Source organism: Temnothorax curvispinosus, unplaced genomic scaffold (assembly GCF_003070985.1).
Source record: "Temnothorax curvispinosus isolate PA1 unplaced genomic scaffold, ASM307098v1 QBEX01012062.1, whole genome shotgun sequence".
In the NCBI taxonomy this organism is placed as follows: domain Eukaryota; kingdom Metazoa; phylum Arthropoda; class Insecta; order Hymenoptera; family Formicidae; genus Temnothorax; species Temnothorax curvispinosus.
In genome coordinates, this window is record NW_020221842.1 from 191,295 (window position 1) to 209,103 (window position 17,809).

At 34.3% G+C, this 17,809-nt stretch overlaps 1 protein-coding gene across 3 annotated transcripts in view; it reads left to right on the forward strand.

Annotated features, from left to right (window-relative positions):
• The window catches only part of LOC112462219 (patatin-like phospholipase domain-containing protein 3), an 18,914-nt gene extending 1,105 nt beyond the window's left edge, over positions 1-17,809 (forward strand). The window contains exons 2-13 of one of the 3 annotated variants that reach the window (XM_025027865.1): positions 13,350-13,462; positions 13,693-13,812; positions 14,090-14,278; positions 14,406-14,489; positions 14,578-14,754; positions 14,921-15,096; positions 15,859-15,969; positions 16,292-16,449; positions 16,631-16,718; positions 16,813-16,912; positions 17,002-17,200; positions 17,339-17,809. In XM_025027865.1, coding sequence (XP_024883633.1) covers positions 13,350-13,462; positions 13,693-13,812; positions 14,090-14,278; positions 14,406-14,489; positions 14,578-14,754; positions 14,921-15,096; positions 15,859-15,969; positions 16,292-16,449; positions 16,631-16,718; positions 16,813-16,912; positions 17,002-17,200; positions 17,339-17,547 — 1,724 coding nt within the window. In that variant the 3' untranslated portion in view covers positions 17,548-17,809. Of the gene's footprint in view, positions 1-13,349; positions 13,463-13,692; positions 13,813-14,089; positions 14,279-14,405; positions 14,490-14,577; positions 14,755-14,920; positions 15,097-15,858; positions 15,970-16,291; positions 16,450-16,630; positions 16,719-16,812; positions 16,913-17,001; positions 17,201-17,335 lie in introns of all 3 variants that reach the window. The other 2 variants (XM_025027864.1, XM_025027866.1) reach the window with 2 other exon arrangements.

The following is a 17,809-nucleotide window of genomic DNA, read 5'->3' on the forward strand; positions in this document are numbered from 1 at the left end:
ATTTTAACAAATAAACTCGGAAAAGTTGCTAAAAAAAACGTAAAAAAATTATTTGGTTAAAATTGACGTGGAATAAAAAAAATTTGTTTTTTTTAAGAAGCTGAAGAGTTCTGTAAGAAAAAATTACGTCGATCTTGTATTATTAAAAAATAAAAAAATTTTTTACAATTGAAAAATGCGTATTTTTGATGTCATTAGATTCATAAAAAAAGGAAATAAAAATAAGATAATTAGGTATGTGATATTTGTTTTAAATTGCGTATTTATTAAACATATTATAAAAGAACAGTGAAAGTATTATAAAAGTTTTTATTTTTATACTTTATGTATTTAATTTTAACACTTACCTAACTTCTTTTGATGTTATTTTTACTAACAAACCACAAAAAAAAACAATTTTTTGCACGAAAATAACAAGTTTTGAGACTTTGCGTTTGGGACACGCAGCTCCTCTGTGCATGGGTCATTCGTGTCCGTTCGAGATTTGCAATCTCCAGTACTCGCCCGGCTGTACCAGCGGAATCTAACCAAGTTTTTCCCTGAAGCAGCGCTTTACTTGAAGTTTTTTTCCAGCTACTACAAGTGGCACCATCCCTGCTGAGTCTCAAGATATTATAGGTAATAGATTTTGGCCGGACACATGACCGAACAAATGACCCATGGACAGGGGCTGAGGGTTAATTATGTAAAACGATCTTCCTTCCTTGACGGTTTCGGAGGAGACACGTTTCTCGCGGACAGATCGCGCGTTTATTCATCCGATAATTTCTTTTCCGCCGCAATGTTTTTCATCGTGAGATCGTCCTGTCGATCTCTGTTGACAGGACGAACAGCCGCTTCTCTGCTGTAAAGAAAATACAAATGTAAGATAATATTAATGTTATTACGTTTCAATGTTATTTTATAATATTTCCCTTCTTTCTTCTTTACTTTCCGTGCTCTTCTTCTATTCTCTTTTCTCTATTCAACATTTTAGGAAATATATATATCAGTTTTTTTTTAACGTGTGCGTCTGTTTTTTTCCTTTTTTTTTCCCTTTTGTTTCGTCATTCGTCACTTCGAGTGTTATACTTCCTTTCTTCTCCCTGAGTACTTACTTTATTTGTTCGAATATTGAAAGAATGAGCAGCTTCTAATCTTTTTTTTTATATATATTGTCTTCTTTTGTCTTTATTGTCCTGTTTTTACGAGTATCTAATTCCTATGGGGAAGCTCCTCCTTTCTATTCCTTCATTCGAAGATTTCATCTTGCATTCCATAGAAACTTAACAAAAGATTTAAACCGGAACTCCGAGAACAGTCACCTGGGGTGACACTCCAGTGTCGAGAAAATGAAGCTTACGTCACAGTAATTTCAATGTGCTTCTTTCGTTGTTTTTTTTTTAAGTACTTTTTGGGTACTTTTCTCTTTACTTTTTTCTCTCTTAGAAAATTGAGTAATATTATGTATTATCCTTAAATACTAACAAATTATAGAACAATAAAAAATATGCAATATGTAATTAATAACAATGACATTTAATTGAGGTAAAAATCATCATCCCAGATGACCGTTTATGCAAACAATAAATGAATAAATAAAGTGACCGTTCTCGGGTTATTTATATACCTAATGATTCTGAATTGCCTCATTTCGATGATCTTCAATTACTTGATGTCAGTAATCTTCAAAAAATAACGCTTGCGTTACGTAATCACAACATATGAGAAGTCATGTAAGCTCATTTGATAAATTGCATCTGAATATTGAAGCTAAAAAAATGTCGTAAAAAACGCGCGTGCAATAACGCCGCGGTTAAATGAAATTACATGTCGTTGCACAACGATAGGGTCGGCGAAACGGATGGGATTTATTATTATTCCCGTCTGTATAATTCATTCGCGTGTGTCGTTACCGCGATAACGAGAACAATCGAGGAGCTAATTAGCGCGCGACGCGGTAAATTTGTAACGCGCCTGCCCTTTCCCATATATCTGTCACTCTCGCCGAGATTGCGCGCGTTACACATGTTAAGTTTTATTAAATATGCTCTCCCACGTCGTGGAACAACGTCGTTAAGATTGCCCCCGCGTTTATCGCAGGTGCGATATGCGCGTGATCGTTAAACTCCTTCGAAACGAACCGTGTAAAACGAGAGACGAATGAAATGCGTTATGAACGAGGAAATCAACCGCGTAAGAAAAAACTGAATAAAATATGCAGTCGGGGAGAAATAAATCGTGTAAGAAAAAGCTGAATAAAATTTGCGATATGGAGAAATCAACCGTACAACAATATACAATCCGGTTTCCCTGCACTGAGAAAAAAGTTATTAACTTGATCAAATATTTTCAACTGATTATAATTTTTTTAACTGAAGTATTTAAGTATTTGAGTCAAATTACGTCACGTTAGATTTAACATGTCGTATTTAATGTAAATACATAAATATTTCAATTAAAAATAATAATTAGTTGAAAATATTTAGTCAAGTTAATAACTTTTCTTTCTCAGTGTGGGAGATAAACAATGTTACAATAACATCGCGGGGAATGACGTTTTATCATTCATGTTGCAAATTGATTTATGAAAGGAATATTTATTCAATTCAATTCTTATGTGTAAACAAGATGAAAATGTTATTAAATAAAGGATATTCTTTGGTTTAAAAGGTATTTTTCAGCTCTTAGTGACCAGGATATAACATAAAAAACAAGAGCGTTTTTGTTTCTTAGAAAATAGAAATATATTCTTAAAATAAGACTAAAAGAACCAAAGTGTTGAACGTTATTTGCTTTTTTATTTCCCTACAAAAAATTCTTGAAAAATACTTTTTTTACGACTTTTCAAACCAGAATACCCTCTTGTATACAATATTTCCAATAGCTTTTTACACAAAAGGCTATTTTACACATTTTACTTGAAAAAACTGGAGAGTTTTTAATGAAAATTTTAAAGAATGTAAAAGATGAAAATAGAAAGAAAAGATACGACAGTATATCCTATATGTATTTCTGCCCGAGGTCTGAATAGGGTCTTTGCCCTTTAATCGGCTACGGGCCTGATTTAATCCCGTCGTATTAATAGTTACGTGGCACGTGTTATTGTCGGTGAACGCACGGAGCTGATAAACAGTGGTAATAGAGCGACAATTACGCTCCGTTGCGCGAGGCGACTTTAGAAGCTCCGAATCGGTGCGCGAGCGACTTATCGCTGACCCGCTTTCACAAATCCTGGAAATAATTCGTTATAAGTATTGCGTAAAACGTCATCACCCTTATACCGCCTTGATCTGGTAAATAGGTCGCATGCCTAGCAGTTGCGTCGACGAGTGCGTGTTCGAGGGGGAGGAAGGGGGGGGACGCGGAGTGCTGTAACGCGTGGTTTATCGCGCGAGTGTTTTGTTTCCCCGCGAAGCTAACAATAAGCGTGTTGCCTTTCATTATCACGAGAAGTGCGATAACCACAAACGGCACGCCTCTCGTTATCTCTCACGCGCCATTCCGCACCATTATGCGTTCGTAATGACACAATACGCTGACATCCGTAAGTGCACGTGTAAACAAGCGCATCTAACTTCCAAGTATGGATTTCCGGTCTTTTTAAATTTATCGTAAGATTTGAAAGGAACGAGATATTAAACTTTTGTTTAATATTTTATCTACGACAAAGATGGCAAAGGAAAATATAGTATACACTGAGAAAAAAAATTTGTTAATCCCAGAAAATATTTAGTCCGATACGTGCAACTAAACATTTTAGTTAGTTAATTAAACATTAGTTGAATTAATTAATTCTTGATTTTGTTGGGACAACTAATGTTTAGTTAACTAACTAAAATGTTTAGTTGAACGCATCGGAGTAAATATTTTTTTCGAATTAACAATTTTTTTCTCAGTGTAGAAATAAATATACATCACGTCTAATTATAAGATGTACAATAAAAGCTCTATTTTTTAACCCTATTCACTCCAACGTTTTTTTCGCCCCAATAATCCTCCAACCATGCACTTTCGAGTCTCACGTGTTTTTTATAATGTTAATAGCTTTGAAAAATTCCCCAAAAATTATTATAATATCTTTGTACCTTCGACTAAAAATCAATGTAAAGAACATTTGAAAATCATTTATTTAAATATTTTTTTACAACAATTATATGTTGACAAACACACGTTACGACTCGTTTTACTTAAAAAATCATAACTCACGAACAAATTGACGAAGCTTAATGAACCAAAACGCAAATTAAAGCTAAAAGTAGTGCAAATGAGAAAAAAAATATGAGATAATTATTAATTAAATAGGAATACTTAATTTCGTCGTCGCAAATTTGGTAATTTTTAAATGGTACAAGAAGGACTTTAAGGACTTAAAGAATGCTAGAAAAAGAATTTCTGAATAAGAAAAGGCAAATTTGAAGTGTGACAGATATTTTTTATGTAAAAAAATTAATTTTTTTTATATAATCGTAGCTCCTCCCCACCTCTTCCACCTGCCTTTGAGCCATAATAGACCTCTGTGGAATGTTAAATTTCTTTTTTAACGATAAAAATATTTTAAATACGGTTAAATTATACACAAAAATACATTTTTATCGAAAAAAATGCTCATTTACCTTTCACACAACACTGACGTAATCCTCCAACCATGCACTTTCATGTCCCACCGAGATTTTGATTGTTCCCCGTTTCGAAAGTAAATGAGCTAGGATTTTGAAATTTTTACCTGAGGTTCCCTGCCACAATAACTTTTTTCCGGCGTGGAGGGGATTCTCCCACGATCATTTGTTTTCCGGAACAAACGACTGTTAGAAATTCGTGGGACACGAAAGGCATGGTTGGAGCGAATAGGGTTAATAACGCTATTTTAGAGTGTCATTTATTGCTTGTTTTTTATCTTCTTTTTTCAATTGTGTTTTCTTATTTGCGTCGCGCAGGTGATGCAATTTTGTTATGAAAATTCTGTTAACAGAATTATAATGCTTAAAGACCGGGGCACACGTAAGAGTCAAGGTATTGAATAGCCTTTTGTTTAAGTCGCGTCGAAGTGTTGCGTCTATACGTCTGTTTAATATACGCGTCCGCACAATACAGCGAGCTTATTATGAATCACTTTCGACGGACGCGCGATCGCAACGACGAGATCGTGCGTCACTGCATTTCGCCGTCTTGCGTAAGTTCTAATTACGGAAACGAGCGAGGGAAGTTACGTATAGCAAACGTACGTTATAGCATACGTCTGAACTCAATTAAACGAGGAACTGCCGGGACGCGTGATGCACTGATGAGATTTAACTCGGCAGACTTTGGCACACACCTGAAAAAACACAGCCGCTTCAGTCGCTTTGTCTCCCGCTCGGTAACTGTGTGATTTATTGAGACGCAAATTACATCACGAAATTACATCAGTATCTGATATACATATGTAAGAACGCTGCCGACTTATTTTCTAAAACGATAGGTTTTTAAGCATTTGACATTTACGGAAGTTTAAAATAAATTTGCGTGCAAAATAAATTTCTGCATAAACTTCGAGAAATTAGTAAGTCAGAGCGAATAAAATGGAAAGTAGATTGAATATTTAAATAACTGAAATAAATTTAAATTAACATCAATTAATTTTCGTAAATCGTCGATTGAACGTTTAAAATAATTCCGTCTCTGTCCATTGTTGTTTTCGTATCACTTTCATAGAATTTAGTCACGCGTCCGATTTCGCGACAAACAAGGTCATTAGACAGGCTTGGCCGTAATACGTGATACATGGATATGCGTCGACAAGCTGATCGGCAGTTGCGACAAATATGTTTTCGTGTTTTCACGAGTGACGTTGAAAATCATGGTCACACATGCAACGCAAATCGGCGGATAGAAAGAGATACGCTATATCTCTTGTGTCGGTTTTCTCGCCTAGATACGTGCATCGGTGTCAGTGGAACTGGGTTACGACTGCACGTTTATTTACGGGAGGAGGAGGGGGACTGTTGATCGATAGCGGTCTTCTTACTTTTCACTTGTTAGCCGAAAGGAAGCGGCTCGCACATCTTTTCGTTTGAGATCGAGGCGTTGCAATTCGGCCAAACAGTCAAAAACATATTTTCCTCGTCGAAGAAGATCCTGACTTCTTGAATTAAATATAATCAGAGATTATATACTAATAGATCAGCCGATTCGAATGTCGCTCGTGACGCGTTGAGATGCGCGATACGAGATACTTTACTCGCGGAAATCCCAAACACACAGCCAGATATACTAGAGTTGATGAACGTTATTTGAGCGATAAACATCGATAACTCCCGAAATTTATTTGCGCCCGGCGTTTATCTGCGTGCCGTGATAAGGGCGCAATTATCAATGATTATGCGGCCTGATAGTTTGCTGCCTGATAAGGGCAAATAACCGAAATTATATTACGCGGTGTTTACCGATCACACCGTGTGGAAAGAGAAGCTTGATCGAGACTGATAAATTGCCGGAGGAAACAGGTGCAGGAAATGCACAAAATGTGTACATTAGCTGTATAGCTGTATATAGCGTTTTATCGCACCGCGATAAAACGTGTTGAAAGAGACTTCCCGAGACACTTCGCGTATCTTTTTCAACGTTAAAATGACAATAAATCGAAGTCAGTCAATGCCGACTATATAACGAGAAAATGACTAAAATGTCGCGCAAATCATTTTTATTTTAACGCGTGTTAGCAATGAAAAAAAGGATGAGACGAGTTGTTTGATCACAACGGCGTATATTTCTTCATAATTCTTCGACAGTAAACGTCGAATTTATCGATTCTGTATGTATATGTTATCATCAATTTGCAAATATACATAAATTGTAATTTCATGTAATATATTTTATTTTGCCGCAAAGCCTATAAATTCATGTAATATATACATTGATTGTCACTGTTCAAGGTAACTTTGTCCCCGACATCATTTTTATATGTCAAATATCAATATGCTACTTAATTATGTTTTTATAGCATTTATTTGAAATTTAATAAATTTTAATTTTTTTCCACAAAAAATCGAATCGACGAATAGCTGATGCTTATAGATCACCAACTATGAATTAATTCGTGTCTGGCAGTCAATGTTAACAATTAGGTAATTCTGTTTCCAATGCCATTTTTATATTACTTAATTATATTTATTTTTTATTTAAAATTTACAATAAAATTTTATTTTTCTCTTCAAAAACTCGAATTAGCGAACAACGAATCGCTCTATTTATAGATCGCCAATTACGTATTAACTCATATTTGTCAATGTGTTATCCGTAAAGCTTTCTTATCATTAGCTATTCTTCCATCGTCGATTGTAGGCCGGTATTCATAGTTGGATCTTATATTTAAGACCGTCTTAAGTACGATCTTAAAGTGTTATGAACCAATCACAGAGCCGTATTAGCATCTTAAGACATTATACTTAACCCTAGAACGCATGTATCATTTGACCTTTGTATCATTTTGACCTTCTAACGCATGACTGGGGGCAATATCGACCCCACGCTTTATTTGATCGTAAAACCGGTCCTACAGAAATAAAGGGCCTTTAAACCTACATGAATTTCTTCGTTTTTTAATAACGAAGAGAATGGTATGCGGTAAATTTAATTTTACTCAAGTTTAGTTAGTGAAAAATCCATTTAAAGACTCGACAATAATGTCACTCGCTAGCTCAGGAGCGTTTTTCAAAGTTCGCCTGGGGTCGAAATCGACCCCTCTCATGCGTTCTAGGGTTAAGACAGTCTTGAAATAAGATCCGACTATGAATACGGGTAGTAGTTTCCGAAAAATGACTCTGTCGACAGTACATGAGTACAATGTCGCAATAACGGAATAATGATCTCCATCAACAACTCGATTATCTTCTTTTTCTTCAGATAGTATCGATGCACGCGTATCGATCGCAAAACGCTGCACATGTGTCATCCGTTCGACGAACGATACTTATCGAAGGACCAAGATTTAAAGTCCAAAGGACAGGGCTTTTCCATTGCAAGTCAATCGACCTGTTATTACCTGATTATGACGATCGTCAGGTGCTGTTGTTCACGCGTAATGACAAAGTCCGCACGTGTATTTGACATTTTCTATATCTTTGCGCGCGTGCCAACAAGATAATGATCTTCGTCGGGGATCGATCGGCGGGCCGTGTGGACGCATAATAGTCTTAAAATTATTTCTTGATATGTATATCCTTATAAGATTAGAAAGATATTTATCGGTACCCTTCGATCGTATGATGCATTTCGAGCATGCATGTCGATTAGTTGATAAAAGATAACTGTTATCTTGCGGAAGTAGAAATGTGACAGGCCGTCGCGCGCCGTATGGGGAACTTCTCCGATAATTGAATCATTTTACATATCATTTTACGTATCAGTATAGTCGGATTAGGTAACTTTGTCTCCTATAACACCACTTTTATATCAGTTACTTGATGTTACTTAATTATATTTATTTTTTTTTCTGAAGTTTACGATAAAATTTTATTTTTTCCTCCAAAAAATCGAACCGGCAAGTAGTCCATTTATAGATTGCCTGAATCCTAAGACGCGACACTCTGTCTCACAATCAGTCAGAAGGGATAATATCATTCATATGGGATGGCATCTTCTGTTATTTACATTTTTTTCGATAGTCATTCCGAGTCGTATACTTTATTGTATTACTTTATCGTATATACTTTATTGTTAGTTATCCGTGCATCCGGCAGCTTATTGTCAAAACACAAGCGATAAGTATGGGATAATCGATGTCAACACGAAAATCTAACAGAAAATTACATCTACAATACATAAATCCGACTGTTATACAGGTAACTCTCGAATAACATGATTAATCGGCTCTGTGCTATTGAAAACCGTGTTATTTTCGAGACTTATATATTGTTAAATTTGTTGGACGTATTCATACGATTTTGGAGATCACGTTTTATGCTATTAAAAACCGTGTAATTCAAGATTTTAGATTCGTATAAAATTGAGCCTTTGGTGGTTTCAAGGAATTATTTAAAAAAACTTTTAAAAAATTAAAAAAGGGTTGTCACAATTTTTTGCCGTGCTATTCAAGAGAGACTCCGTGTAATTCAAATATCCTGTTATTCGAGGGTTATCTATAATCCACATGTATTCGCTTATCTAAAATAATTCGTTAATTTCTTAATGCTCACAAGCTGGGTCCGGATCTCTCATTAGATCATCGATATCTTTCTGAAAGATAAGATTTATCAGAATATTTTTCTGATAAGAAAAAAGATATCAATCCTTTTTTGCTTTACCGAAGTTTTAGAATTCCACGAATGTGACGGAGCTCCATATAAGATCCTGGATATGTCAGATGGTTCAATCAGTTCCGGCTTTGGCAAGTTTATAATAAGACGATAATACGATATACGATTTGCCGATATAAATAACGGTTTCTTCAACGGTGAAAATGTGGTTCATAGGTCGAACGCATCGGCCTCGTTGCATGATTCAATCCCACGATTTCAATTCGCATTCAATTCATATCATTTATTAATTCCTGTCGACGTGTGCGACACTTACAAACATTTATATCCTCTCCATGCAGCCACTGTAAAAAAATTTTGTAAAATTACAATCATTATAATGGGTAATTTTGAGACCCACTATAATAGGTGTAAATTTCCACGCATTTTTAATTTGTGTAATTGTAGTACAAAATTACTTTTTCCTTCCGTACTGTAATTTTGTAAAATTACAACTATTATAGTGGGTAATTTTGAGACCTACTATATAATAGGTGTAATTTTACAAAATTTTTTTACATTGAGATCTGAGAGATAATTTACAATGTTTTTTGTGTATCTCATTTCGTGCGCACCAATGCATGGATTTTTCTTTTTTTTTTACACGTGCCTCCGTATTCATGTTTTTGAATTCATAGTCGTTCGATTTAATATTCAACGTGGTCAGTTCGGCGAGAACAGTAGTTACGTAATCGAAATGCTAATTACATGAAATATATTATTCCGAATCTCTCTCTCATTTCCATTCGATGTTATCAACATATTTTCTTCACGCACATATGTAATGCGTTGCGATAGCCCGACGCATAATTCTTCAAGCTGCAAAAAATCTGCACGCGAGTGTGATCGTCAAACTATATTTTTCAGATCTCCATAAATCTCTCGAATGAAAAAAATTTCTTGATTTTTTGTTAACCGATTATATAGAGATAAAGTAGAGGATGAAATACTTGATTTTCGCTTATTTGCGAGAAATAGTTTGGATCGCGAAGGATTAAACGATCGAATAACAATGCCGAGTAATTATGTCGCAATTATATATTATTATATAATATATATATCAAGATTATTCGATGTCTCTACCAGCATTCTGTGGTTCACGCAGCCTAGTAAAAAAGACAAATAATCGCGCGTGCAATTATCGGAATATCATTCCGTATTTTTTGAACAAACGAACGGTTCATTGGCAGTCGTTATCCATTCTGGCATTTCGGCTTTTGCCTTGACCATCGAAAGAGAAATCCCGTTTGGATCGAGGTCCTGATGCTGGTCGAAGCCCGCGGTGTCATCGTCTCTCCTTGATCTTTCCGCGCAATAATCGCACGGCGTAGAATCGCGAGAGCGGTTCCGACACGTGATGTCAGCTCGCGTCCGTATCGGTTATCTCTACGGCCGGGCACGAGAGATATGGCGAACAAAGCGATGCTGTTTCCTATCTGTCAGCTAAGCTGCGTATCGGATACGCTGACGTTTTACATCGGCTCGCGCTGACTCCCTAACATTTTGCGCACATCATCTGATAACTGATAACCCTTCCGCGTATCTATTTATTCCTCCCCCGTCCCCCTCGTTACTCTTGCCCGCTCGGCGTTCGTCCGTTTCTTCTATGACGTGTGAGACACCGCGCGAGAATTGAGAAATCCAAAATAACAGCTCCGTATCAGCGGAGAAATACGCGACTCCTCTTCTTTTTCGGCTCCAAGATCAAGCTCGTGCGGCTGACCGAATGTAAACATTATGCGAATCTTAACACACACGCACGTACTTATCTCGGCGAGATTCGCTGAATGCACAGCCGGACCGCCGCGCCGCACAGGCGGACGAAATCTGAAAATTCATGCTTATTCGCAGATTTATTCAAAATGCAAGTCGGTGATATACATATCTCTGTTGCGCGCGGACATGTAGGAAAAAAAATTGAAAATTGAACTCGAAGATCAGCCTTCTACATTTGTTTCCCTCTTAAATTGGGACAAACATCGTTATTATTTTTTTTTCGTAGATTCACATAGTGCGGAGGAGATATTCAAGTGCGAATTTGCTTTAGATTAATTTTTTAAACTAAATTTGTGTATAAAATTTTATATTAAATTTGTGTTAAATAGCCTATCTGCAATTTTGGTTCGAAGTATCCTATCTTTGCTGCAAATGATCAATCTTCTGAAATAAACGACGAGATACCTTGGGCGTCACCGCGGATTGTTTCCGTACATCATTTTGCGATTTTTGCAGCGGGTGATTTTCCAAGGATCACCAGAGATCACGAAGCGTTATTTCAACAAGAAATGTGGCATGATCGATCGGAAGATAACACACGCGCAAAGATATCTTTCCTCGGCTCCTATCGCTCATTCTTTCTTTCGCCATTGACGTAGAATTGTCTGCGGAATTTAACTTGGAGCAAATGCCAGAGAGATAGAAGGGGAGGTCGTCATGAGGTTACGTAAAAATAGACGCATCTGGGTTTATTTATTGCCGATTTATCATGGATATCGCGAGATCGGCGTTATTACATGGTAGTTCTAAAAAAGAACATATTTTGTATCTTCAAGTAGTTTGCGACATCGCACTATATGCGTAACATCGACATCGGGATGGGATCGCGCTTTCGAACATTCAAGAAAAGCCGTTTCGTTGTTTTCTTGCGTTAAATTCTGAGAATTAAGATTTTTCGACGCGTATAGTGTTACATATGCGTTCGAAGCGCTAATAGCGATATCTTATTAAAAAGTCTCTGTTGTTTAGTAGCTGGATCAATAAATGAATAAAAGCGAATATCTCATTAGAAAGTGAATATCTCATTAGCGATAGGAATGTTGTTGATCGTCGGACATGAATCATAAATTGCAGTATTTTCATATAGCAGTTAAGAGTCTCGATAAAAGACCTAACAAGAGTAAACATTATCAAGATTAACGAGTTGAGAGATATGGTTTTTTAATTACATCTACTTGTGTTAGACAGGCGAATTCTAAATCTAAGACCTTGAAGAAATATAAATATCTATTCGTAATGAAAATCTGCGAGCACACCATACACCACACACACACAGCTACATCCCTCTCTCCTCCACATACAAAATTCCTAAAGCTTTGAACATGATTGTTTCAAAACCTTATTTTTATTCAATATTCTATCGACAAGCTATGCCAATTGATATCTTGTAAATATCTTATCAAATTTGATTAATCCCACATTGATCATTGTTTTCCTTTTCCACCTCAAGAGAGATTATGAGCATATTTTTAATGACAAGTATATACAAGCATATATATTTTAATTTTATTTTTTTTTAATATTTAATTAAAAAACATTTGTTATAAATATTAATGCATAAATATTAAATTTTTATATATATGTATATATCTACATAAAATTAAAATATATATATTTTTATTTTACATATTTTAAATATTTAATTAGAAAAATATTTCTTATAGATAACTTAATGCATGTACATAAATCTGCATATACATGTGCAGATTATACACAGATATGGGTGTATCTTTAACCTTTAGAAAACTTTAGAGGACCTTTAGAGCAGTTTTTTTTTTATTTACAAGTAAAGATATAGTAGGAAAATAGTAAAGAAATAGTAAAAAAAATAGTAAAGAGGCGACATAAAATATCTAAAGGTTTTACAAAAGAGGTCTAACAATAAGAGGATCAGAGTAATCGCTTTAATTCTCAGAAATGGCCATACTCACTTGTTTCTCTTAGATTCCCGGAACTATTCAACGAGCCAAAAAACCCTTATACATATGATATTTTAGCGTATAAACAGTTTGAAACCTAAAAACAAGTTTCTCGTCCTCTAAAGGTTAATGATGATTTCACCTTTGTTGAATAATATAATTACAAATTTTTGGTATATTTAAATAATAATAATTTTTACTTAAAGAAACCGTTTGCGTGAAATTGTGGTAATAAGGTGGTTGTAATGCGAATTTATTGCATTTATATAGCCTGCTTCTCTGTTAAGATGGATTTATCATAATTGATCAAATTCTGTCGATGCATCGGTGGCAAATTCATAAATAACAGTCCTCAGGTTGGTCTTGCTCTAATTCAGGATCGTTTTTTATCTGCTTTCAGGCGAAATGACGAGCAACGTATTACGCGTGGCACGTGAAGCGCGACAACGCACGCTCGGACCGTTCAGTCCATCCTTCAATGTGCAAGAGATACTGCTGGACAGCCTGCGAAAGGTGAGTGGAACAAGAAATGACGACATTACCGCATTAGAATTTGCATCTGGGAGTCTATTTACGTACTCTATTCGTTCCTGCATCCTAAATAACGTTCTTGCATCATTCAGTATCAACGTACAAAGTGGAGTTCTCCGATTTAGATTTCTAATAATATAAAAATTCACTATTAATACGCCATGTTTGCAGCCGTTTTTATTTCAGTCTTCTTACTATTATTTTTATTCCAGTTTTTACCAGATGATGCACATACCCGTGTAAATGGTAAATTACACATCTCTCTAACCAGAGTGTATGACGGCAAGAACGTAATCGTTTCCCAATTTAACTCAAAGGAAGACTTGCTGCAGGTAAGATATGTTAGAAGTTAGATCAATTTTTGTCCATAATAGATTCTCGTTAAAGCACCATTCACGAGATATTCTGAGAATTAATTTTCTGTTCCTTCGAAGAAGTTTTATATATGTAAAAATTTTGAAGTCTATTTTTTTTCAATAAATAAAAGTATCTTCGCTCGTCTGAAGTAAAAGCTAATCGTATGTTTCTATTTTTTTCATATTATTAACAATTTTTCTTTCTGAGAAGTTGTTCATCTTCCTTTACGATAATATTTTCTGTTTTTTAAAGGCTCTACTAGCTACTTCGTTCGTGCCGCTGTTTTCTGGTTTGTTGCCACCACGATTTCACGGGATCAGATACATGGACGGCGGTTTCAGCGATAATCTTCCTACGCTCGATGAAAATACTATTACCGTTAGTCCGTTCTGCGGAGAGAGCGATATCTGCCCGAGGGATATTTCATCTCAACTTTTTCACGTACGTATTCACGCGTATCAATAAAATAATTCCTCGATAAAGAAATTAAAGCAACTTCGACATACATGATTAATTTTTATAATTATCATTTATTTGCATTATTTATGCATGTTCTTGTATTTTGCAGGTCAATGTCGCCAATACAAGCATAGAGCTCTCTAGACAAAACATATACAGGTTTACGAAGATACTTTTTCCGCCTAAAACGGAGGTAAGACGAAAATGTTGATTATCCCTTTTGATACTGCATTAAATACTTCAAATTAGCAGATATAATTTTACATGCTTTTAAATTACAGACTCTCTCGAGTATGTGTAAGCAAGGATTTGACGATGCGTTACGATTTTTACATCGTAATAATCTACTGAACTGCACAAGGTGTCTCGCTGTTCAGTCTACATACATAGTTCAGGAAACGATCGACGATGGTATGGAATATGATCCGGAATGTGTAGAATGTAAAATGCATAGACAGGTGAGAGAGTCTACAATACTTTCAGTAGCGGCAATAATTTTGATAATAATATTTTATTCTATTTATTTTAAATATAACTTAAACTCGATTTTAGTAACATTTGTTAATTTTTAAATTTTTGAATTTTAAATTATTCTTATTTTACGTTCTTGATATTCCATTTTAGGAAGCATTGGTAGCTAATATGCCTGAGACTGTGATGACAATATTCCAAGATGCTATAGATTCTGCCAACAAGGGACTTATTAACTGGTTGTTTAAGCATCGTAGTATGAAGCTGTTGTCGTTGTTGAGTTTACCTTGTACACTACCGGCAGATGTAATGTACGCTACAATCACAAAGTAAGTAGCTGTTGAAATATATGCGCATGCAAATATGCATCACATACACGCTTTACATAACAATATTTTTATATAAATACACGTGCACATATAAATAAGTATTATACTTAATGCTTTTCATTTTTCTCATTAATTGGAGGTGCTGCATGTCACAAATATATATATTTTGTAAATTAATAATCTTTATTATTAAATATTGCAGATCAATTAAGATCATTATTAACAAATATTTTGTCTAGAAGAATTTTTAAAGCAGATTTTGTTTAAAATAAATTTGAATATAAAAATTTGAGATTTTTTGTATATATTTATTTGTGTTTGAAACATTAATTAATATTTTTATAAGTGCATAGATTTAATATTTTCTGAATTAAAACCACTACACACATTTTGAAAAACATTTTTTTAGGACATGAAAACTTTATTTTATTTAAACTGTACAAAGAAAAAATTTTTAATTTATATGTTTGTATCAAAATTAAATTAAATCTCTCTCCATTATTTTTTGTTATTTTGACACAGTACTTTATAAATACATTTTTGAGATTTTAAAGTTTAAGAAAGCAAAAGCAATTTTTTAATCGTCTAGACAGGAATTTCACCTTAAGTTTGTTTTTTATTATCTTTTATTGCATCGCATTGCATGAGCAACAATGTCACCATTGATACATATCACAGATTCAGTCAATTGGCAATTCAGGCAATTTCACGCATAATTACCGCTTGCAATATTGTATTTAATGTCATGCATGTCATTGGTAGTCTGATTGGTAACAAGATAGAATCTCGTACCTTGGAATTCAAAGTAGTCGGAAATGTTCTGCGTACCCCGCAACAGGCACTTACTCACAATAAGCATTTAACACACTCTCGGTAAGCATAAATGCTTTCTTTATTTCGTGATACATTAATGCATACCTGCGAAATTACTAAAGCATTTATTGTCTGAAATCTTATTTTAAATTGTAAATCTACGTTTGACGCACATATTGATGTTAAAGTTTTTGTCATTCTTTTATGAAAGTATTTTGATACACGCGCGGGTTTTACATTACATTGTGAATTTATACTTTGTAGAGGTGCGAAAGATAAAAAGTAATAAAGTATCTCAACGGACATGTCTGTTCGTAAATACTAGTAATATTTTATAACGATTTACTTTGCAATTAATGAAAAACATTTTTTTTTATTTCAGATTCATTACGAGCGTTCCAAAGCTACGACATAACTTAGCGGAATTAACTAAATTTGTCTTACAACAATTGAGTATAATGTTCCCGAAGATTAATGTTTATGCTGAGCCATTGCCTCAAACGATCAAGTGTTATTTCAACATTATGGAATTCGATACGAGTAAGTACATTTTGACCAATGATTTTTAACCTAAACTTTTAAATCAATTATAATAAAAAAATTTTACTTAATTATGTAAATAACGTGGCAGAAAGCAGTAAATGTCAATATGGTTTAAGTGAGCTTAATGTGGCTTAAATTATTTAGCAGATATGATTCTAATATTTTCGAACATTTGCAGATACTTATGATGTGCAGGATGCAGACGAGATAGACGCTATATACAAAAAGCAAAAGAACCTGAATTTGACTCTCCAATACAACGAATGGTAAGTAATTATAGTGGAGACAGTTCTCTTATAGAATTATATTTAACAAATTTTTGAATTAATGTCATCGTTGTTAAAATATTTCATGTTATAGTGGACAATTGGAAAAATGGAAAGATTCAAGGAAATCGAGCTGTGTAATAAATATGGGCGACTGTACGTCAGTGGATGATACTTTCGAAAATATTCTCCAAGTGAGTAACAAGAAAAATAGAATGTTCAAAACACATATTTGAATAAATTCCAAGATAAATTTTATATTGAATCTTATAACTCTTACTAGGCAACGTCGGATCAAGAGGCCGTAATAGCGTATTATTATATGGATGATAACAATAAAGTGCAAGTGACAGAAATCTTCGATGTAACGGAATCAGAATCGCATACCATACTTTCTTCGGATGAAGTTGACACCAATAAAAAACTCCAATTCGATGATTGGGATGAGCCTACATGGTTATCTCAACATAAACTCAATGACGGTAATTAATTGATATTTTCTTTCTAAAGAAATATTAACGATAGATATTTATGATCAATATTTTAAAATAAATTATTCAATGATTTTTTTATTATCAATCTAATTTAATTTTTTAAATTTTGTAAAATGTATTCAGCAGCTACAGAGTCTCTTTACACCGACGGAAATCAACAAAGCATGGAAAATTTGTCTGATGTATCGTTAGAAGATGATATACTGGATAGTGCAAATATATTCTCTGATCCGGAAAGTGAATGGGATATGGAAAAGGACCCAGAACAAGCGGAGGTGTCTAAATCTCCGGACAGTCGACCGGAAGTAGATCAACCATCCACAAGCTTACTATAGAAATAGGTTAATAGCTTGTTACCACATATGTCGTTACCACATATAATATAATTAATAATTAACTTTTTGGATGATATGTTGCAAGAACATATGTGCGCTATTTAATTAATTATGAATAATTTATAGAATGAGACATTTAAATTAATCTACTTGCATATTTCTATTTTGCGTGAATGTATGAAAAAGTCCGGTTTGAGAAAGAAAAATAATGATTTTTCAGATTTTTATTATCACCGTTTATATAATTATGTTATCTCAAATA